The 23,150-nt window shown below is 41.7% G+C and overlaps 1 protein-coding gene across 2 annotated transcripts in view; it reads left to right on the forward strand.

The window, feature by feature from the left end:
- BEND7 (BEN domain containing 7) overlaps nucleotides 1-19,916 on the forward strand; it is a 115,105-nt gene extending 95,189 nt beyond the window's left edge. Inside the window, exon 9 of one of the 2 annotated variants that reach the window (XM_053256808.1) lies at nucleotides 6,606-6,819. In XM_053256808.1, the coding sequence (XP_053112783.1) occupies nucleotides 6,606-6,619 (14 nt within the window). In that variant the 3' untranslated portion in view covers nucleotides 6,620-6,819. Of the gene's footprint in view, nucleotides 1-6,605; nucleotides 6,820-15,748 lie in introns of those variants that run through there. The other variant, XM_053256807.1, reaches the window with a different exon arrangement.
- Nucleotides 19,917-23,150: the final 3,234 nt, after the last annotated feature.

The raw sequence follows: 23,150 nt of genomic DNA on the forward strand, positions 1-23,150 counted from the left end.
TTCATGTAGATGTTGAACAGCATGGAGGACAAGACCGAACCCTGTGGGACTCCACAAGCCAGTGGGCAAGGAGTCTAGTAGTCCCCCAGCACCACTTTCTGGACCCTTCCCCCTACAGTGTAATGAGACAAAAAGTCAGCTACCCTGTTTTTAGTGTATGACACTGATGTAGCAAGTCAGTTCAGGGTCAATGATTAGGGCTTGCTTCCCTGAGGCATTGAATCAGGATAATAGTTGCTTTTTATTAGAGACCTCCCTAGTTGGTGGTGTGTGTCTTAGTTCACTTTCTTGATTCAACCAAACCATCCCATTCTCTGCTAGCTGCCTTCCTTGCCTGCAGGCACATCTAAGTGTGGTATGCCTGCTATCACATACTTGTTGACATTCAGACTAAGTTACTCACTACTCCGGAGTTACTGAAATTAAATAATCCTTTAGAGCAAGACTGTTTAGGAGAAACTTAACCTGGATGTTAGCCACTGTTCGTTGGTTCATTCCAAATATGTATATGTTCCTTCTCAACCAAAAAAGGATGGCCAAAAAACCTGCTGGTTTAGAACCAGAGTTAAGGCTGTCTCAATCTGGCTTTCATAAATCTGGGAAATTGGAGCCTAAGGCTTAACAGACGTGCTACATGATCAGTAACAATATGGAATGTCACAAATTGTGCTCGCTTCCAACTGGCCCTCCATGTACCCACACTTTGCCTTGGTCTTTGAGGCCCAAATCAAGATGGGAAGGATGGAGTGCCTGGCACCAGCAAAGATGCCCCATGTTGTTCTGCTCCTGTAATGCCTTATGAAGCATCTGAGCCTTATGTCATTGTGGCAGGAGATGATGTGAGTTGTAGCCCCACAACTTCTGGCAACCCAAGTTTGAAAACCCCTACCATACTGTATTGCTTCAGGAAAGCCCATTATGTTATGTTCTTAGATCCAGAGTAAGAAACTTGAACTCTCGCATCATTCAGCAGGGGAGTTTCTAAGGCCATCATAATTAGTGTAGCTATTTATTTATTCTACACATTTTTATACCATCCCATATGCAAGTCCCTGGGCGGTTCACAGTCTTGGAGTGCGAAGGTTAGCCTCCCTGCCTCGGGTACTATGTGATCTCGTTCACTTTTCAAAGCAGCATCCTCCTTCCCATCACCTTCTGTGCTCCATGTCCATGACACAGCTGGGGTTTAAAAAAGAACTTGAAAGGACCACAAACTATAGAAGTCATTAGTGACTTTAGCATCATTTATAATCTATGGGACAATAGACTATAGTTAATGCTACAGTTTTTAGCATCTTCTAAGTCTGTAGTCCACAAGAGAAGAGAGGCTGCCATCCAGCCTTTACTGGAGTACACCATAAAACCTCTTTTCTGTTGAGTCAGTATAAGGATGATGGCTCAGATGCTTCATAAGGCAGTACAGAAGCAGGACAACATGGGGCATCTTTGCTGGTGCCAGGCACTCCATCCTCCTCATCTTGAGTTGGGCCTCAAAGACCAAGGAAAAGTGTAGGTGCATGGAGGGCAAGTTGGAAGCGAGCACAACTTGTGGCATTATACAACATCATTACTAATCTCGTGGCACATCTACCAAGTCATCAGCCCTAGATTACAATTTCCTGGCTGTAGAGCTTAAGCCAGATTGAGATAGCCTTAACTCTGGTCCTAAACCATAATTTTTTTTGTAGAGGTGTGCATGAAACAGATTTTGCATTTTGTTTCGAGTAGGGGTGAGACCGAACCGGTCCGGCGGCCATTCTAAGGAATGGCCGAACTGCCGGACCGGTTCGGCCCTTGCTGGTTCGGGTCTGGGTGGGGGGTATAACTTTAAGGGCGGGAGGGCTTTCTTACCCCTCCCGCCTCTTCACCCCCTCCAGCGCCCGTGTTTAACCAAATAATGGGGCGCTGGAAACCAGCCGCCCCTGCCCCCCCCCAGAAGATTCACATGGAAAAGTGACCATACCCCTGCCGCCGTCGCCCGCCCGTCCTCCCTCCCAGCTGCCCGCCCGCCCACCCGCCCAAGTCCTCCGATCGCCGGAGGCCCGGTCTACCCGGCCTTTTCCCGGCGGGTAGACCGGGCCTCCGGCGTCCTTTGCGGTGCACGCATGCACGCGCGCGCAAAGCGCCTTCATTCTACATCAGGCCTTTCTAACAAGAGGAGCTCTGTCCGGGAGCACCTCTCGTTTACTCCCGCAGCTTTGGGTAAGGACTTGGGCGGGCGGGCGGGCAGCTGGGAGGGAGGATGGGCGGGCAGCTGGGAGGGCGGGCGGGCGACGGTGGCAGGGGTATGGTCACTTTTCCATGTGAATCTGCTGGGTGGGGCGGGGGCGGCTGGTTTCCAGCGCCCCGTTATTTGGTTAAATACGGGCGCTGGAGGGGGTGAAGAGGTGGGAGGGGTAAGAAAGCCCTCCCGCCCTAAAAGAAAGGGCCCCCCTTCGGTGCCGGTCCGGACCGTGCACATCTCTAGTTTCGAGCTCGAAACAAAACACAAAATGCTCAAAACACTCAAAACGTTTTGAATGTTTTGAGTGCCATTTTTCTGGGGAGAGCTGATCTACCAATTGAGGTCAGTGGGTAGACCAGTCCTCTGAGGTGGGCCATCAAACTAAGTCCAGACTGGAGTCCTCGTCTCTCTGTGAGCATGCAATGGCCATTTTGGAGGCCACTGTAGATGTGCGGCGGCCATTTGTGTGGCTTGCCTCCAAAATGTCCACCACATGCTCACAGAGGGCCTCACCAGCCCGTAGGAGGCTGGCAGCAGGAGGGAGAGCTGCCAGAGGACCCCCTGCAGCAGCACCCACCACGGCCGCCAAAGCCCTTGGCAGCCATAAGTGAGATTTAAAAAAAAAAAATAGCCATGTCTAGCACCCCCAAACCCACCTGAACCAGCTCGAATTTGAACTGAACCAGGCCCCTCATTCAGGGTGCCAGAACCAAACATGCCTGGTCTGAATCTGGTTCAGATTTGAACCGAACTGTGCAAACCGATTTTGTGCACATCCCTAGCTGTGTGTCCTGTAATTCTGTGGAAGTGAAAAAAACCATCAAATGCATTAGTCAACTTCTTCAGTTTCTTAGCTTTCATTTTATAAAAATAAGTGTCTAACCCTTCTGGCTAAAAAATATACCTAAAAGTGAGTGTGGACAATGCCTGTTAAAATAAAATAGCTAACAAAGATTTAATGGATGGGGGAAGGGCCTCTCCAGTGCACAGTAAAAGGATATTCTTCAAGTTTGTTTAATTTGCACAAATTTATACAGGCTGCAGAATTCAGCTTTTCTTGGCATAGAATTTGTGTCTCCTGGGAACTGAACTTTGTGTTTCTTAGAAAGAGGATATAGAGTCCTTGTTTTTAGCCATGGAATAATATGCAGAGAATCTTATTGCAGAGAAGTCAGCTTAGTTAGCTGACCCCTTCTAACTTGGCAAAGAGGCACCTTTTAACGTGGTGATTCTCTTTATTTAGCAGGGGGAGAGTAACTGGCCCTACCTACCCCCAGCACAGTACCTCCAGTGACTGTTGCTGGTTTCTGTCTTGTGTTTCTTTTTAGATCGTGAGCCCTTTGGGGATAGGGATCCATCTTATTTATGTATTATTTCTCTGTGTAAACCGCCCTGAGCCATATTTGGAAGGGCAGTATAGAAATTGAAATAATAATAATAAAATAAATAAATAAATAGATAGATAGATAGATGACCCTTGGAAGTTTGTTCAGCCCATTTCCTCTGTGATACCACAATTTCAGTTACACCTTGTGTCCAGAGGCAATTTAGCTTTGTATGTTAAATGCTGGGAGGGATGACAAACAGAGGACACCCATCACTGTCAGGCCTTGCTTGTGAGCTTTCAAGGAGCATCTGGCTGGCTGCTGTTGGAAGCAGAACTGAACCGGATGGGCCTTGCTCCGACCAGTTTAGGCAATTATTCTGTTCTTTTGATTTATCTATAATCTGTGTTTGATAGCAGTTGCTGTGTTACAAAAATATTTAAAGTGACACTGCAGATGTTAATAAGCATCAGCTTGCTTGCTTTATACATCATAACTTGAAGATTTTCCAGCATTTTCAGGCAAGAATTCCACATGAACAGATTTTGCAGTTGCTGTCTGTGCTGTTTTCCACTTCTGCCTAATGGCCAGAACATACACATCTACACAGACGTTCCACTTAAATCAGAGGGATTTACTCCCAAATATTTTTATTTTTATTTTTATTTTATTTAGCATATTTCTATAACACCCAAACCTCACATCCCTGGGTGTTTTACAGTAAAGCAGCACAGACTGAAAACAAAGTTAAAACATTAATACAATGTAAAACAATGATAGAGTCTGTTTATTTATTTGATTTATATACCGCCCTTCCAAAATGGCTCAGGGTGGTTTACAACAAGGTAAAAACAATTAAAACAAGTTAACAGTTAAAATCAAACTATAAAAACAGAAAACAGAAGTCTCATTAAAAGCCTGGTTGAATAAATGTGTCTTGACAGTCTGTGTAAAAGTTGTCAGAGATAGGGAACATTCCAAAGTCTTGGGGCAACAATGGAGAAGGCCCATCCCTGAGTAGCCACTAGATGGGTTGATGGCAGCTGCAGACAGACCTCCCCAGATGATCTCAATAGGCAGCAGGGTTCATAGCAGGGAAGGAAGGTTCATTGGATTATCTTAAATTCATAGGATTGCAGCCTAAGGTTTCACTCTTATGCATACTTTCTTAGAAGTAAACTCCACTGAGTACAGTAAGACTTTTTCAGGTGTGCACGGGATTGTGCTGCATGTCATTGTTAGCACTGATACCTTTCATAATATTTAATTATCTGTAAAGCATTAATAGTTTTACTTTATATGCAGCCATTTCTGAATCCAATTAACAGTTGTGCATAAGTCAGGTGACAGATCATGCCCCGCCATGCCTTGCTGCTATAGTGAAGTCTTCCACATACATGCATGATATGACCGTTGAATTAAAGGAGCGGTTTTAAAAATTATTTTGGTGTACACCTACAAGGACTAATTAAAAGTTTTAGCATCTATCCTAATAGATAGGATGTCTCAAGCTAGGCATGCAAAATGAGTTTGAGGAGCCTGCTCACAGACTGTAAATTTGTCTTAATTTATACATGTGTTTAAATCTTTAAAGGAAAATCCCTCCCCCATCCCTGCAAATCAAAACATCCTACAAATTCTCCATCTAATTAGAAGGCTATCTTGGTTCTAGTGTATTCCCCCTGTATTCTGTAGCTGGGCATGAGAAGAAAAGTTCTGAGAAAGTTGTGTAGTGCAACCAGCTTCTAGCTGCGGCACTTTTACTTCTTGAAAGGGAGTATGTGCCATTAACTGAAGAGAGGAAGAACAAATAAATATTACAATAATAAGCATTCTTGTGTGTGTCAAAAGGAATAAAATTAATATATAATTAAAGACTCCTGTGACCCATAATTCCATCATTTCTCTGCTTTGGGTGTGAGTGGATCATTCAGTCAATGCAGAGACACAGCAGAATTACCACATCAGGAGACTTGACACAAGGTGCTATCAGTATGCTGATGGCACCCAAATTCTCCATGTCAGCTTCATCAGGAAATAGCATCAACTTCCCTAAATGTCTGCCTGTAGGTGATAATGGGTTGGATGAGGGATGATAAACTGAGACTGAACCCAAATAAGACTGAGATACTCACTGTGGGGGGTTGGAACTCAAGAGATGTTTTAGATCTGTCTGTCCTGGATGAGATTATACTCCCCCAGAAGGAACAGGTACACAGTCTGGGAGTACTTCTGAACCCAAATCTTAGACTGAGGCAGTGGTGAGGTGTGCTTTTTATCAGTTTTGACTGCTACACTAATTGTGTCCATTTCTGGAGGTGAACAGTGCTGCATATGCTGGTAACCTCCAAGGTTGACAATTGCAACTAGCTCTACATTGGGCTGCCTTGTTTGTAGTCCAGAAACTACAACTAGTGAAAAATGCAGCAGCCAGGTTGATCTCCAGGACAACTCGAATAGACCATATCACTCCTGTTTTAAATGAACTACATTGGTTGCTGATATGTTTCCGGGCAAAATACAATGTGCTGGATATTGCTTACAAAGGCCTGAATGGCTTGGGCTCAGAGCATTTAAAAGAATGCCTTCTTCATGAGCCTTGCTGCCTATTGAGATCATTTGGGGAGGTCTGTCTATGTCTGTTGCCAATTCATCTGGTGGCAACTCATGGCCAGAGCTCTGCCCTGAGCTTTTGCCCCAAGGTTTTAGAATGCACTCCCTGTCAAATAAGAGCCCTGCCATCTCTGGTGAAGTCTCATAGCATCTTCCAAAACTCTTTAAGATGCATCTGTTCAGCCAGGCTTTTGGTTTAGAAATTTAACTACTTTAAATGTTGTGTTTAAATTAAATTAAATAAAATATTTAATTTCTTGTGTTGCAGTTTAACCTTGTGTAAACCGCCTAGAGATATGTGGGTTTTTTGGCAGTATATAAATGATAAGGTTTAAGACCGCTTTTAATGCATAGATAAAAACAAATAAACACAAGGATCTTACAAACTTGAACAAGTGTGTTTCAATGTTAAAACATCATTGGCAATGCTCTATTCCAAACAGCTGGAGACTCTTAAAATTAAATACAGCAACTGAAGCTAAATAACCAATGCAAGAGCAGGAGAAAGGAGAGAGAAGGAGATGACTCTACAGAACCAATTTTAACCCTTTTATAGACCAATAAATCTCATTGCCTTTTCATTTCTTCCCTAACATTAATAGTTGGTTGCAGCTGTTCAATATACATGGCTGCTTTACTGTATTCCCTTCAATAGCCAAAATAAACATCTTTGTTTGTACAACTCTTCCGTCATGTTTTTCTTTCATTAGAGGTGTGATCCTCTTGTGTAAGATGGTCTGAAAGCACAGGAGAACAAGTCACTTCAATGCTGAATTCTGAAAATCTTACCCTTTGCTCAATATTGCTGGCTACTGAGATGGACGATAGCATCGTAGAACACTATAGCAAAATTGTTCAGGCAGTGCATCCAGTGTTAAGTTTTACCAAATTTCTGAAGGGCCATGGTGCTACTTTGCGCTCTAAGAGCTGGTTTGATATACATTGCATTAATGCAGTGTATGCAATGTAATGCAAACATATAGGGACCATCCATCACTTTCCTTCCTCCAGAGCATTATACAACCAAAAAAGGAATACAAACAGCTGTTGAGAAATAAAAAGAGAGACTATCTGTCATGAGACTGTCATGGTAACAATTGATAGCAGCATCAAGATCCAGAAGTCCATCCCTGTTTTGGCGTATGGTTGCCTCCCATTCGTCATGTGGTTTATCCTACCTCGATTGTATGATACCTGCACCTGAATGGGAGGAGTATTACCAAATGCTGTACAAGAGAGATGAAGTAGCTGTCACAAGCCTAGATCTGGATGCAGGTCAGTTGCCAGAGTGGTCACCAGTGTCTTGAATTGAAATAGAATCCTTGGCAAGCCAGCTTAAATCTGGCAAAACTCCTAGCAGTGATTACATATCTGCGGAAGTAATCAGGAAAAATCTGGCATGGTGGGCCCCGGTCCTGGCCTCTCTCTTTTCTTTAATAGATAGGACTGCACATGCCCCTAAGGACTGGGGAGTAACAATAATAATCCCAATCTATAAAAAGGGTGAAAGGAAGCTACCTGAAAATTACCAACCATTTAGTCTTCTCAGTATAGTGAGCAAGAGGTATGCTAGGCATCTATTTGAGCATTTACTGGACTGGCGGATTCTGAAATATCCTGGCTTCCACTCAGGCCGTTATGTTATGGACCCTGCTTTAATACTACAACATCTAGTAGGAAAATATACTTCCAAATCCAACTCTGTTCTATATGCAGGATTTGTTTTTAGATTTGCTTTTGACCTGATCCCCAGAGAGAAACTTTGGTAGAAGCTATTGAGATCATCAGTAGACCGCCATTTTCTTGTTTTGATGTTCAGATTATATGAAAACTCTTGTGTAAGGGTGCATTGCAGTACTCAGGGACATCTCACCAAGGAAATACCAACATTCAGACAGGGATGTATTTTGGCTCCGCTGCAATTAAACTTTTATATTAACTCTCTTGTTTCCCATTTAGATAATTTGGACCATCATCCACCAAAATTAACAGACAAACATCTTGCTATACTTCTATATGCAGATGAGTCTGTCATTCTCTCGCAAACTCCGATAGGTCTAATAAAAGCCTTGTGCTCTCTTGCTACCTATTGTGAAGAACAACTTTTAGAAATTAATTATTACAAAACTAAGATCCTGGTGTTTGCGAAGAGATCAGAGATTCGGAACTGGTCACTAAATGACCAGTCGTTCTGCTGTGATGCCTTTAATGGGTTTTTTGCAAACAAGATCTCCTGTATTCAGGCCGACTTGGACTCCACTGTTTTTGCAGGGTCTATGGAGGAGGTGTCCAGCAATCCCTCTTGCAGTATTAGATTGGATCAGTTTCAATCTGTGACTCCTGAGGATGTGGACAAGCTGCTTGGGGCGGTGAGGCCTACCACCTGTTCTCGACCAGGCCTACCTACCAGCCCGACTTGGCTGCTTCTATCTAGCAGGGAGATTGTTGAAGATGGACTAGTTAATATCATAAACGCATCACTGAGGGAGGGTAGGGTGCCCCCTTGTTTGAAGGAGGGATTGATTAGACCACTCCTAAAGAAGCCTTCTTTGGATCCCTTAGTGATGGACAGTTACAGGCCAATCTCCAGTCTCCCTTGGATGGGCAAGGTGATTGAGAGGGTGATGGCTGACCAACTCCAGGAAGTCTTGGAGGAAACTGATTATCTAGATCCATTTCAAACTGGCTTTAGAGCTGGCTATGCGGTTGAGACAGCCTTGGTCAGCCTGATGGATGACCTTTACCGGGGAATCAACAGAGGGAGTGTGACTCTGCTGGTTCTTCTGGATCTCTTGGCGGCGTTCAATACCATCGACCATAGTATCCTTCTGGATCACCTGGGGGAGTTGGGGATAGGGGGCACTGCTTTGCAGTGGTTCCGCTCCTATCTCTCGGGTAGATTCCAGATGGTGGAGCTTGGTGACAGTTGCTCCTCAAAACGGGAGCTGTTATATGGAATCCCCCAGGGCTCCATTCTGTCACCAATGCTTTTTAATATCTACATGAAACCGCTGGGTGAGGTCATCAGGAGATTTGGTGCTGGGTGCTATCAGTATGCTGATGACACCCAATCTACATCTCCTTTTCATCTTCAGGAAATGGCACTCATTCTCTAAATGCCTGCCTACAGGCAGTAATGGGCTGGATGAGGGAGAACAAATTGAAGCTGAATCCAAGCAAGACGGAGGTGCTCATTGTGGGAGCTCAGAATCTGAGGGATGAGTTAGCTCTCCCTGTGCTGGATGGGGTTACACTCCCCCAGAAGGAGCAGGTGCGCAGCTTGGGAGTACTCCTGGACCCAGGCCTCACCGTGGTATCTCAGGTGGAGGCCATGGCCAGGAGTGCTTTCTATCAGCTTCAGCTGATTCGACAGCTGCTTCCATTTCTCGGAGGGGATGACCTCAAAACAGTGGTGCATCAGCTGGTAACCTCCCAGCTTGATTACTGCAATGCGCTCTACGTGGGGCTGCCTTTGTATGTAGTCCGGAAACTTCAGTTAGTTCAGAATGTGGCAGCCAGATTGGTATCTGGGGCAACCTGGAGAGACCATATGATGCCTGTTTTGAAACAGTTAGACTGGCTGCCAATATGTTTCTGGGCAAAATACAAAGTGCTTTTTGCCTTTAAAGTCCTGAACAGCTTAGGTCCGAGTTATCTAAGAGAGCGCCTTTTTTTACATGATCCCCACCGCACGTTAAGGTCATCTGAGGAGGTCCATCTCCAGTTGCCACCAGTTCGTCTGGTGGCGACGCAGAGGCGGGCCTTCGCTGAGCTGCTCCTGGGCTATGGAATGCACTCCCGGCAGAAATTCGTAATTTGAGATCATTGCTGTCCTTCAAGAGAGCCCTTAAAAAATACTTATTTGGCCTGGCCTTCCAGAGTTTTAAATGATTGTTTTAAACTGTTGCCCTGATTTTCAGGGCTTTTAGCTGTTTTATTGGTTTTATTGTGTTTTAATAGTTTGATTTTAATTGTTAATTTGTTTTAATTGTTTTTATCATGTTGTGAACCGCCCTGAGCCATTTTGGAAGGGCGGTATATAAATCTAATAAACAAACAAACAAATAAATGGGCACAGGTTAGAACAAGTTAAGTATTTCAAATACCTTGGTGTAATATTCCAGTCCTCAGGTAGAAGGGGTGCACACAGAAAATATGTAAGGCATAATGCACACAAGAGTGCACAAGCAATTCAATCTTTCTATCACTCCAGGGTGCCCAATTTATCTCCTCTACAATAAAACTCTTTTTTGCTAAAGTATGAACATAGCTCCTATATGGAGCTCAACTTGGCATGTACTTCTCTAAGGTAGAAGCTGTGCAATCTAAGTTCCTGAGGAACATTTTTCAGGTTCCCTGGTGTGTACCCAGTGCTGTCCCTTGTCTGGAAGCAGGACTGCTTAAAGTAGAGGCCAGAGCATGGATTAATATCTTCAAATTCTGGCTGGAGCTGGTTTTCCACCTTGCAGGTCTAGCTCCACTTGCTCTAAAGGATATCTATCACTCCAGGTGGAAAAGAGAGCTGAGTGAAAGGCTGCATCATTATGGTTTCTCCCCTTTTGCACAGATAACTCTGGAGTATGAAAATGTCAGGGTCAAACTCAACAAAGAATATATGATATGGAGTGTCAAATTGATCAGAGCTTTATTCCTGTTGGTGTCCATTTGGGCAACCAAGTTCTGAGTTTCAACCCTGCCAGATACCTAAACCAGATAACTGTGCCAAAATACCGTAGAGCTCTGATACAGGCATGATGCCTTGCAAACAGCAGTCCTGGAAGGGTGATATCAAAAAAATCCCCTACAAAGAACGTACTTGTCTCTGCAAATTGGGAGATCCTGAAACAACGGCTCATGTGCTCCTTTATTGTCAATTTTACCAAGATATATGGTGTAAACATATAACCCCTTTTATTAGCTGCCATCCAGGTTGTATAGATTCTTTTTATCCTGATTTAACTGGCCAGAATAACCTGAGATCTTATAATGTGGCTATGGTCTGTTTAATAGCCAGTAAAATTTGCCAGGAGTTCATTAAGAATCATTGTTAACTGACATTTATGCTTAACTATGTGCTTAACTACTGTATCATAACCCTGTAGATTATGTAGGGGTTTTTTGTTGGGCTTCTGTTTGTAAACTGTGCTGGTCTATGACCGTAATAAAGGAACTGATTGATTCTTTCATATGTTTTGCCCAGGGTTTCAGTTGGTTTTTATTATGTTGCATGTCTGCCAAATGCTCTTTATATATTTTTAATAGGGGCCTTCCGGTCTCTGCAATGTCAAATTCTTCACATTCCAGACATCTTATACACTGTTCCTTTAATTTGGCAACAACCCTCTTCCTTCTCACAAATCAAATCCCAGCCCCCCCACCCATTTACTACCATGAAACCTGGACTTGACCAGATGTTGTTTCAGGTTCATGAGTGCTGTACAAATTACATTAGCTTTCAGGCCATATTTTCTTTTTCTTTTCTTTTTAAGTGTTTGCCAGGTAAATCTGTCATTCACATAAGGAACTTTAAGTATAGGTAACCCTTCTTCAAATTGTGTTATCTTGAATTGATCCATTGGGAGTTTATAATCACTATAACCAGCTTAGGTTGGTTATTTAGCTTCAGTTGCTGTATTTAATTTTAAGTCTCCAAATGTTTGAGATATAGCTTTGATGGTTTAACATTGAAACAAGTTTGCTCAAGTTTGTAAGATCTTTGTTTTTAATTTGTTTTTATCTACGCACTAAAAGAGGTCTTACATTTTGGGCAGTATATAAATGTGCAATCAATCGATCAATCAGTGTTTCTGCATGAGTCAGTGTTTTGAGGTTTCCACAAATTACTTTCTTATGTTCAGATACTGAAACATAGGTAGTGAGTTCCTAAGTGCAGGTAACTTTACATACTCTAAAAGTAAAGCTTGTCATCTGTAAAAATGAAGGGTGCCCCTAATTTTTAACTCTGATAAAATTGTAGCTTGTAGCTATTAGAATTTGTAAGTCACTGGCTTAAATGGAGCCAGCAGTGCGAGACTGTGGCTGATGTTGTGTTTTTCTCTCCAATACCATTTTATACATTCAGCATAACAAAGTGGAAAAGCTTTTCCTGGACTATGCCACTTCAGGATGAACATGGAGGAGAGGGTGTGGCATGCTAGAATGCTCTTCCATGTGGTGGGGGAGGAACTTTGTATGCATACAAAATTAGCATTTCAGGAAGACGGCTAGACTGCGCCCTTCTGCCTGATTTTGTTTTTTTGGTACAAATAATTTTTTAAGATATGACACTCCCCTTCTATAGCCAGAAGTCTAGAAAAAATGCACTGCTAGATAACTGTTGAGTATATAAACTAGCCCTCAGCTCACACAGATTATTAAGATCTTTTCTGTTCTAGTTTCCCCCCCTCCCTTTCAGCAATGGAAGCAATTATTGTAAAGAAGGAATGCTCATCAATTTCATTAATGTAGTTGTTACACAATGTTACCTTTTCATTGGTTTAGTAATTTCATTTAATATCAGAATTTTATTTTATTGGTGTCCATTTCCTCTAATGCAATTTTATAGCACTCCTCTTTTTTATATTATCTGAGATCATGTGTGTGACATGAAGAAGTAGTCTCATTACTGGAAAAATCCTCTTTCCAGACTATTTTGGTCTCCTTTCTGCAAGATGTTCAGTATATGGTGGAATGGGTTCTGTTTGAGGAGAGCATAAATGGAGCCCCAAATACTAGCTTTGAATGGGAGAACTAACATCCTGTTTAATATTGGATCGAGTGTGTTTTTCTCCAGGATACATGAGAGTATATTGCCAGAGGAAGCATGATTGTGCACCAGTGTTAACTTATCTAATGATTTAAAGTAGTTTTTATATCCTCTAGTAATAGCAAGGGTTATAGTCTTTATTTTTTAGAAGCCAATAATTCTAGGCAATGTACAGTCATGTGATAGAGTAATGTTTTTCATCTGGGATCCTGGGGAGTAGAGCACACAATTTTATTTTGCTCAGCAGGAAAATGACTTGATTAGCAAGCCAGAGGTTGCCAGTTTGAATCCCCACTGGTATGTTTCAACACCTATATCAGGCAGCAGCGATATAGGAGGAAAGTGCTCTAAGACATCATCACATACTATGCTGGAGATGGCAATGGTAAACCCCTCCTGTATTCTACCAAAGACAACCACAGGGCTCTGTGGACGCCAGGTGTCATCAACACTGACTCAGTGGCACACTTTACCTTTACTCCTATTAATATGTTAGTAACATAGGAAGCTGCCTTGTACTCATTTAGACCATTGGTCCATCTAGATCGGTATTGTTGTCACAGACTGGCAGCAGCTTCTCCAAGGTTTATTTATTTGTCATGTTTTTATGCTGCCTGATATGTACATCTCTAGGCAGTGTACAAAAGTTGCAGGCAGGAGTCTTTCTCACCCCTATCTTGGAGATGCCAGGGCAGGAACTTGGAACTTTCTGCATTAAAGCATGCAGATGCTCTTCCCAGAGCAGCCCCATCCTCTAAGGGGAATACCTTACAGTGCTCACATGTAGTCTCCCATTCAAATGTAAACCAGGACAGACCCTACTTACAATTCATGCTTGCTACCACAAGACCAACTCTCCTAATATGAATTATCTTTGTATCTAACCATGACTGGTTCTGTTCGGTTCAGCAGTCAACTGGTGAAAAGTTCAAAGTGATTATTTGAAGTGAATATCTAATAAAAACTTACTATTCCTCCCTATATGATAACACTATATTTAAGACTTAATCATCTTGTTGGACTGCTATTGAATGCTAAACATTAGCAATAGTTAATTTTGTATTGTACTACTAAGTACCTTTTTAATACAAGAAGCAAATTCAACTTGCAGACCTTGGTCTAACAAGCCCCTTTTGACACACAGGAGGGGAGACTTGTACCTAGCAATGATTTCACTTTTTCCCCTAACAGAATCATATTGCAGAATCATATTGGGAGGAGAGCTGGTCTTGTGGTAACAAGCAAGACTTGTCCCCTTAGCTAAGCAGGGTCTGCCCTGGTTGCATATGAATGAGAGACTAGAAGTGTGAGCACTGTAAGGTATTCCCCTCAGGAATATTCCCCTCCACTAATCCTGCACTTACACAGTGGCAGCCAGTACAGGTGGGGTTGGGGGGTGGCCCCCACCCATCTCACCGTGCCCCACTACAGCATTAACCTGGGCACATGGGCTAGTCATTCACCAGGTTAGGGTTAACACCGCGGTGGAGCAAAGAGAGAGGCAGCCAGGATATTTATTTATTTATTTATTTATTTACATTTATATCCCGCTCTTCCTCCAAGGAGCCCAGAGCGGTGTACTACATGAGTTTCTTTTTCACAACAACCCTGTGAAGTAGGTTAGGCTGAGAGAGAAGTGACTTGCCCAGAGTCACCCAGCTAGTTTCATGGCTGAGTGGGGATTTGAACTTGGGTCTCCCCGGTCCTAGTCCAGCATGAAGAGTGGCTTATTCACCTCTGGTTCATTCTCTGCCCCCCCATTCCTGCCTCTCCTGGCTGCTATTGCACCTACAGATAGCCATGAAGATAACTAGTGTTTTCAGTGTCCCCTTTCCAGAGCTCAGCTGCTGAAGCTGTCTCATACCCTCCATTAGGGAACAGCTGGCAAGCTCAGAAAATTTGATCAACATTTTTCTCTCTAGGCATTGTAGACAGCTTTCTTCTGCATATAGAGTTGCATAGGTACTGGTTAGACTTCCTTAGAAACTAAAGAGACCTCATGCACAGAGGTTAATTTATTGATCCTAGTGAGAAGGCAGCAACACCATTTATGTGATCAACGCCTGTGCCTCTGTTCACACATTCCTTTGTGAATTTGAGCATAGAACTACTATAACATGCTGTATGCAAGCTGCCTTTACTGAATGTTTAGAGCTTCAGCTGGTACATAAGTACAGCAGCCTGCTTCCTTGCAAAAGTGAGTTGCTCCTCAACCCACATTAAACAGGTATTCAGCACTTTCAGTGGCTTCTCATTATCTTCCAGGCATAGATCCAAGTGCTGATTTTGAACTTACAAAACCCTAAATGACTTCACTTTTCTACATCATGTTACGTTATGATTTCTTTGGTCAAATGAGAGCATACTTTTATGGTCAAGATTTGAGTATTTTCTTATACTGTTTTTGACTTGTGATGGTGTCAAAGGGTTTTAATCGATTTTTAATTGGGCATAGTTCATGTAGATGCTTTGTTCTCCATCTATGTGTATAACATTTTTAGAAGAGAATTTTGCTACTTGTGTTTCCTTGCTGATCTAATGCATCTTTATGTGTGTTCTCCATTATTCCAAGATCCTGTGTACAAGATTTTCATTTCCTTCATGGTAATAATACTTTAAGTGATTCCTAGTGGTAGTTATAAAGATGCACACTGAGAAATAAATTACGTACACTATATAACATGTTCTGTCTAATTATATTATAATGCATTTCATTATTTAATGTTCAAATCCATAGGTTAAATTTAATAGATATGTATCATATTGATATATAGTTATTCATTGAAATCTAATTTTAAGTTTTGACTCCTATTTTTTCAGGTAACCTCTTTGAAACCACACATTCCACGCCAGTGTTTCACTAGCAGAACCAGCCATCTTTGCGATTGAGCAGGATACTAGTGACATTTTCAGATTACTTCAGTATCTATATTCTGCTCTGCCATGGCCTCAAATCTAAGTTTTTTTCATGCTTATATAACACGGGATATCAGAACCACCAGATTATTGGTTTCCTTTATTTTAATCAAAATAGTCTTGTTCAGCAGCAAGGATATAGTGCAATTAGCCTGGTAACCACTGTAATAGAACAAATTTTGCCTTTGATTGTATTTTCCCACATCAATATATGCATGCTGGCTATTCTGTTTCATCTTCAGTTAAATAGAGAAAAATAAACACAATTAGAAACCTTTCTTCCGCTCAGGAGGGAGCTCTGAAGAACCCCATTTTGTATTGGCTTCTTGTGAAGAAATCATCTTCATATGACCAATAAGCTACTAGAAGTTTAATGAATCATTAATTTCATCTGTTTGAAAATCCTCTCTCTCTCTTTTCTTGGTTCATGATTCCTCTCCTCGGTGAAATATGGTCAATCCATGTATTTGACCATAAGAATACCACTTATTGATATTAATATATTGCCTGTTGTTGAGACCAGAGCAAATATTTGTGAATGTGAAATGAACTGTTCTTGATACTAAGGTTCTGCAAACATTTTATTTTGCAGACCATTTGATATAACAGCCACTTCCCTCTCCCTCTCTTTAACCTGCCTTTTGTTTTTTCAGTCTTGTAGTTTCAAAAAAGTTATTTAAATAATTAAATCAGCAAAGTTTCCACAGGACTTCTATATGCTTTTCTGTAATATGTGAACAAAATGTGCAGAGCATACCATTCCAATTTGGGGAGTGGCTATTATTTTTCTCACATGCCCATTAAAATGGACCATTAAAATTTCCTCTCCCCGAAATCTGTTGGGGAGAGGAAAATTACTAATAAGAAAATGTATGAATATGTATCCAAGTTTCCACTGCCCTTGAGCCAATCCAGAAGCTCAGCTCAACAAGATGGAATAAAAGTTTATTATGCCTCCTTGCTTATAAAGATGGATCCAAACTTCATGTGCTTGCGCAGCTAAGAATAGTTGCTGTGTAGTGGAGGGAGTGAGGTATACCTGATTTCTCCTTTATACATAAAAGACACTGGCCCAATCCAGAAGGTGGTTTATTTTACTGTGAACACCGATTGTTATGGGGGATTTCATGGAACATCCAGATGACTCTTCATTTTGTGTGGAATTTGTTCTACTTCTTTTAAACACCCCTGTCTTGAAAACACTGGCAGAACAACTTGTGCAATGAGCAAATGTGTAGATGGACCATAGTGGTTTTTCATGTAGCTGGAAATGTATCTGAGGATTGGCTCCCAAAGTCACCACTTCCTCTTCTACACCTTTGCCACTTTACCTCTACTCCTTGCCCTTTGCAGTTTTTGATTTGTTTGTTTTAAACTGAGGTCAGTTGTATCACTATTCATGGTCTTTCCTTTTATTTATAAAAATAAAAGTCAAATCTCATTCATGTTTATGTATATGTAAGCCTCACTGCAATTAGTGGGGCTTCCTCCCAAGAAGGGGAAAGGGGACAACTATGAATTTTGCCAAAAGAGCAACTGTGCATCAAAAATATTGTTGATAGGATTAAATGGCAAAGTGCCTCAACATTTAAAAAATATTTTTAGAGCAAACCTGCATAAGAGCCACTGGAGCTATTTTTCTGAAATTGGGGGAGTATCATGGCTTCAGAATGTTGTACCATGCATGCAATTTTTATCCCAATCTGCAGGAAATTGACAAGTTATTGGGGCGGGGATCCAGGCCATTAAGGAATACCTTTACAGAAACTTCCACAAACTCCCTGAAATTTTGGAGCTATAATGCCTTGAGGAGGAGCTGACGTACTTGCATTTTCCTCCCCGTTCTGATAAGGAATTGAAAAGTTATAGACTTTTTAGTAATTTGTTATAGTCCAGATAATTCTTTTAGCACTATATTACAGTCTTGTGCTGTATTGCTTATTCTCCTCCTCTCCCAGTAACTGAAAGAGCACAAGAACAGCAATTTCTTTTTTAAAGGGTTAAATGGTGGTTTCATCAGCATCTTATATGCATGTTTACTCTGAAATATGCCCCACTATGTTAATTGAGGCTTACTCCCAGGAAAGTGTACTTAGGGCAGAAAGGAAATCCATGGGTTTTAAGGAAGTGATTAAATTTCAACAACCATGTCTAGAGAACAGAAACAGGAGATACTTAAAACCACACCAAACATTCCCCCCCCCCGCCCTTTCTATTCCAACCTATAAAAATCTCAGCAGAAAGGGAGGGAAATGCTACGTAAGTTTAATAAATGGGAAGTGTTTAACAAGGTTGATTTTTTAAAGTCTCTGGGCCCAGTGGGACATACAGGCAAACAATTGGCAACATTCTGCCCCCACCCAGTGCAGACAAAAGATAGGTCTGTGTGTGTGTGTGTGTGTGTGTGTGTGTGTGTGTACATGTACACAAACACACCCATCTGGAAGAATCCTTTGTGTGAGCTGGGTACTACATATATGGATATAGGTATGCATAGGCTTGATATTGACAATCTTCTCTCTCCCTTTTAATGGGAGAGGGATTATCCACATCCAGTCTCCATGCATATGGACTGATGTGTGGAGTGCCCAGTTTACACAATGCCTTTTGTTCATAGCAGAGAGGAGCACATGCACCCGCTCTCTTCTCCTTTAAATTATAATCCTCAGCTGAGCACATATTTATGAACCCACCCTCACTCTTTCCTGTCCCCTCTTTACCTTCTATACATAACCATATGCCCAAGGAAGAAGAGAAGATACCTACTTCACTTAACTACTGCTACATAACTACTATGACTAAGATTGCAAATTATTCCCTTCCCACCGCCCCCAATTCTACTTTGTATCAATTTTGAAAATATAAACAGCCTCTCTACCAAACTCCACACTCTCCAGTGGAATACTTCTATTGGATAGCTTCACAATTGTTTCTGTGCTGGACTGAGGGTGGTTCTGATTACAGTAAAGATAAAATACATGCACCATAACAGCACTAACTATGCATCTTCCTATAAACAAAAACAAAAAAATTATTTCACTCAATTTTACTTCCTAGTTAACTAATACATAGGTGTTTAATGTTTTGCCCCCAAACACACAAGTCCTGAGCTACTTATTCCATTCTTTAGAGCTGAAACTATTACAAGTATTGTGTCCCACCTCACCCCAATATTTTCAATTTATTTTGTACCCCTGCTTTCAAAAGAAAGTGTGTCTGGATATTCATAAATCTATATACTGATCTTCAAGGTTGTAAGCACACCAAGATCCCTCAAATACCATTTGAGGACAAGAGCGGTGTATTCTTGTTATCTTTGAAGAGCCAGGCTTCTATTTTGTGTGTGTGTGTGTGTGTGTGTGTGCGCGCGCGCACGCACCTGTTACCAGCTACCATGTTCAGACTTCTAATGCTACGTACATGATGAGCATTTCATAGATAGTTACCATCACCACACCAATAGACTGTGCTATAGATGTTTAGGAAGAACCTATTCAACTCACACTGAATAACCACTTCTACACAATTCAATAACCCTTTTATGGAATTTTAAACTTAATGTCACCAATTTATTATTGAAATGTGGCTGTGTTCTCTTGACAAACTAAATCCAGCATTGGAGTCTTTAAAAGTGCATTTCCTCAAAGATTGATGAGATTTCTCCCTCATGAACAGAACTTAAATCTCCCGAGCATTTTTACAGTACATCTACAAATAAGACATACATATTGTAACCATCAACCAACACAATCAGCATTTTTTCATAAACCTTGAAAACAATTGTAATGTGTCTACTTAAATGTGACTACTGTTCAGACTTTTATTCAGAAGTCTTTTTATAGGTTTTATTAGGAAAATCATTCCATATTTAGGTAAAAAGTGTCTCAATCTTATGTATATAAGTTTTATTAATATGTACATATTTAGCTATTTTTTAAATTACTATGTTCTTAATAAAACCAACAAGGGACTAGTTGTGAAATGGTGCATAAGATCGTGTTGTGTTATCAATCTTTGGGAATCCCTCTTTGTCAAGTTCAGGAAAAAAACCACAATAAATTACTCTAATTCAGCAGGTGTTAATTCTAATTCTTTGCTGCGTGTACTTATTAGACCCAATTCAGAAAAGAATAAAGTAGAGCTTAAATTTGTCTGAATAGTCTGAGTCACATTTAGATAATCAGAAGCTGGGAGTTCTACACTACACTTGAACACCCTATTGAAATATTATTTTGACTGAGGGCCCTTGCCCAATACTGCAAGGAAAACCTACTGGAAATCAATTACCATAAAACCAAAATCATGGTCTTCGCTAAGAGACCTAGGACACGCTCCTGGCGTATACACAGGAATGACATCGACCAGGTTTCATGCTTCAAATATCTGGGGGTGGTTTCCCCCCGCTTCTGGGCCTAGGAAGGCCCATGGTGGCTATGTTACTCAAAATGCCCAGAGAAGTGCATCTGCCACTCTAAAATTATTCCAGTCAAAGGTGGAGAGGGGGCAATATTTACCTGCAGCCCTAAAGCTATTTGAAGCTAAGTTGATGGCACAACTACTATATCGTGCCCAGCTTGGCCCCTTGCCCAAATTTGCCCCTCTAGAGCTCATCTAATCCAAATTCCTAAGAGCGGTACTTTAAGTCTCCAGTTGTTTCCCTAATGCCGCTCTACAACTGGAAGCAGGCCTGATGAAAGTGGAGGCCAGAGTCTTGCTGTCCATACTACTAGCTGAGACTATCCCTCCTCCCAATGGGCCTAGCTCCTTCAACATTGCTGGATGGCTTCCAATCCACATGGAAGCGATCTCTAACTACAAAACTATCCTTACTTGGACTCTCCCCTCTCCATCTACTTTCCTTGGGTTACAAGTGGTAATAGATGCAGAATGCTGAACCAACCTAGATAAGTCCCTGAATTTTCTTTTCTCTGAAAGTCTAAGGTACACAACACCTGCTGGATACCTTACACAGCTAGAAGTACCTAACCACAGAAGGGCCTTTGCCCTGGCTTGCTGTGATGTCCTTCCCTCGGCTGTCCTTGAAGGAGGAAGATACAGGAAGATCCTTTTCCCAGAATGTCTGGGAAACCCTGGACAAGTTGAGACTCTTGAGCATGCTCTCCTTTACTGCCTCTTCTACAGAGATGTACAAAACACCCTTATTCTCCCACTTCTTGACAGGTCACCAGGACACTCAAGAAAATACTATTCTCCTATTACTCCCAGACTGTAATCCATCTATAAGATACAATGTTGCAAAATTCTGCACAGCAGCATGCAGAATTGACTAAGCTCTGACTGCCAGCAAGAATTAACTTCTTTAATCACTCAGTCCTACTACTTTTAAAGTCTCAGTTGTATTATCATCATTATTATTTCTTGTTTACACAGTCAGACAGGTGTTATTGACTGGTTTGTTTTATCCAGACATCGAGTCCTTCCCAAGGACCTGGGATGGCTGAATTTATTATTTACAGATTTTAGCATTGTAGCTAAAATGTGTAGCTTATAGCATGTAACTTGGAACACCGTCTCATTGATTTTTGCTCTACCATGACTCCATACTTACATGCTACTGTTTTAGCAACTTTATAGCTCCTATAGTGGGTATAGGAAAGAATCACCCCCTTTGATAGACCTTAAATTCTGGTTCCCTTACATCCTGAAATGAAAACACAAAGAAAATTCCCTTCACCAGCTGTACTTATCCAATGCAACCTATAACACCCAACTGAAAAACATCACAATTACAGTCCAGAAAAAGTGTCAGAAATAAAAAACAAGAATTACTGAGACTGAAAAAGGATCACCCCCCCCCCCCGCCATGTCAATATTTTGTTGAACCACCTTTTGCTTTAATAACAGCCTTGAGTCTGTTGGGATACTTCTCTATCAACCTTGCACATCTAGACGGAGCAATATTTGCCCACTCCTCCATACAGAACTGTTCACGTTCGGTCACATTGGATGGTAGGTGTTGGTGGACTGCTATCCTCCCTGGATCCGGTCGGCCCTCCAAACTGGATGGAAGAGCAAGGAGGAAACTGGTAAGAGAGGTTACCAAGAGGCCAATGGCCACTCTGAAGGAGTTAAAGGACTTCATGGCAAAGAGTGGTTGTTCTGTGCATGTGACAACAATTTCACGAGCGCTCCACAGATGTGGCTTGTTCGGGAGGGTCGCAAGGAGAAAGCCACTTCTCAAGAAAGGCCACATTAAAGCTCGTTTGAGCTTTGCCAGAAGGCACCTTGAAGATTCTGATGCCAAATGGAAAAAGGTCTTATGGTCAGATGATACCAAGATTGAACTATTTGGCCTCAACACCAAACAGTACACCTGGCGTAAATCCAATGCAGCTCACCATCCACAACACACCATACCTACAGTGAAGCATGGAGGTGGCAGCATCCTGTTGTGGGGGTCTGAGTCTCTGCCTCAGGGACTGGGGCTCTCGTTAGGGTAGAAGGAAAAATGGATGGGGCAAAATACCATCAGATTCTGGAAGAAAACTTGCTACCCTCTGCCAGACAGTTGAGGATGGGCAGAAGATTCACCTTTCAACATGACAACGATCCGAAGCACACAGCAAAATTGACCACACAGTGGCTGAAGGAGAAAAGAGTGAACGTCCTCATGTGGCCCAGTCAGAGCCCAGACCTAAACCCCATAGAAAATCTGTGGAGAGATTTGAAGATAGCAGTCCACCAACACCTACCATCCAATGTGACCGAACTTGAACAGTTCTGTATGGAGGAGTGGGCAAATATTGCTCCGTCTAGATGTGCAAGGTTGATAGAGAAGTATCCCAACAGACTCTAGGCTGTTATTAAAGCAAAAGGTGGTTCAACAAAATATTGACGGGGGGGGGGTGATCCTTTTTCAATCTCAGTAATTCTTGTTTTTTATTTCTGACACTTTTTCTGGACTGTAATTGTGATGTTTTTCAGTTGGGTGTTATAGGTTGCATTGGATAAGTACAGCTGGTGAAGGGAATTTTCTTTGTGTTTTCATTTCAGGATGTAAGGGAACCAGAATTTAAGGTCTATCAAAGGGGGTGATTCTTTCCTATACCCACTGTATATTGCTTTTTACAGACATTCATAGTTTTTAATCTTATAATAATTTCATAGCAGCCTTGCAGTCTTTATGCTAATAGGCACAGATTCTCTCACTTTTGTCTGTTTTTAATATCACCTGTTACATGATCCTTTTACTTTGTGCTGGTCTGAGACTATAATAATGATTGTTGATTGATTGATTGGTCTGATCGATATTATTTTGGCAGCTGGCCAACAAGCAGTGCCCAGG

This window comes from Hemicordylus capensis, chromosome 5 (assembly GCF_027244095.1).
Source record: "Hemicordylus capensis ecotype Gifberg chromosome 5, rHemCap1.1.pri, whole genome shotgun sequence".
Taxonomy (NCBI): Eukaryota; Metazoa; Chordata; class Lepidosauria; order Squamata; family Cordylidae; genus Hemicordylus; species Hemicordylus capensis.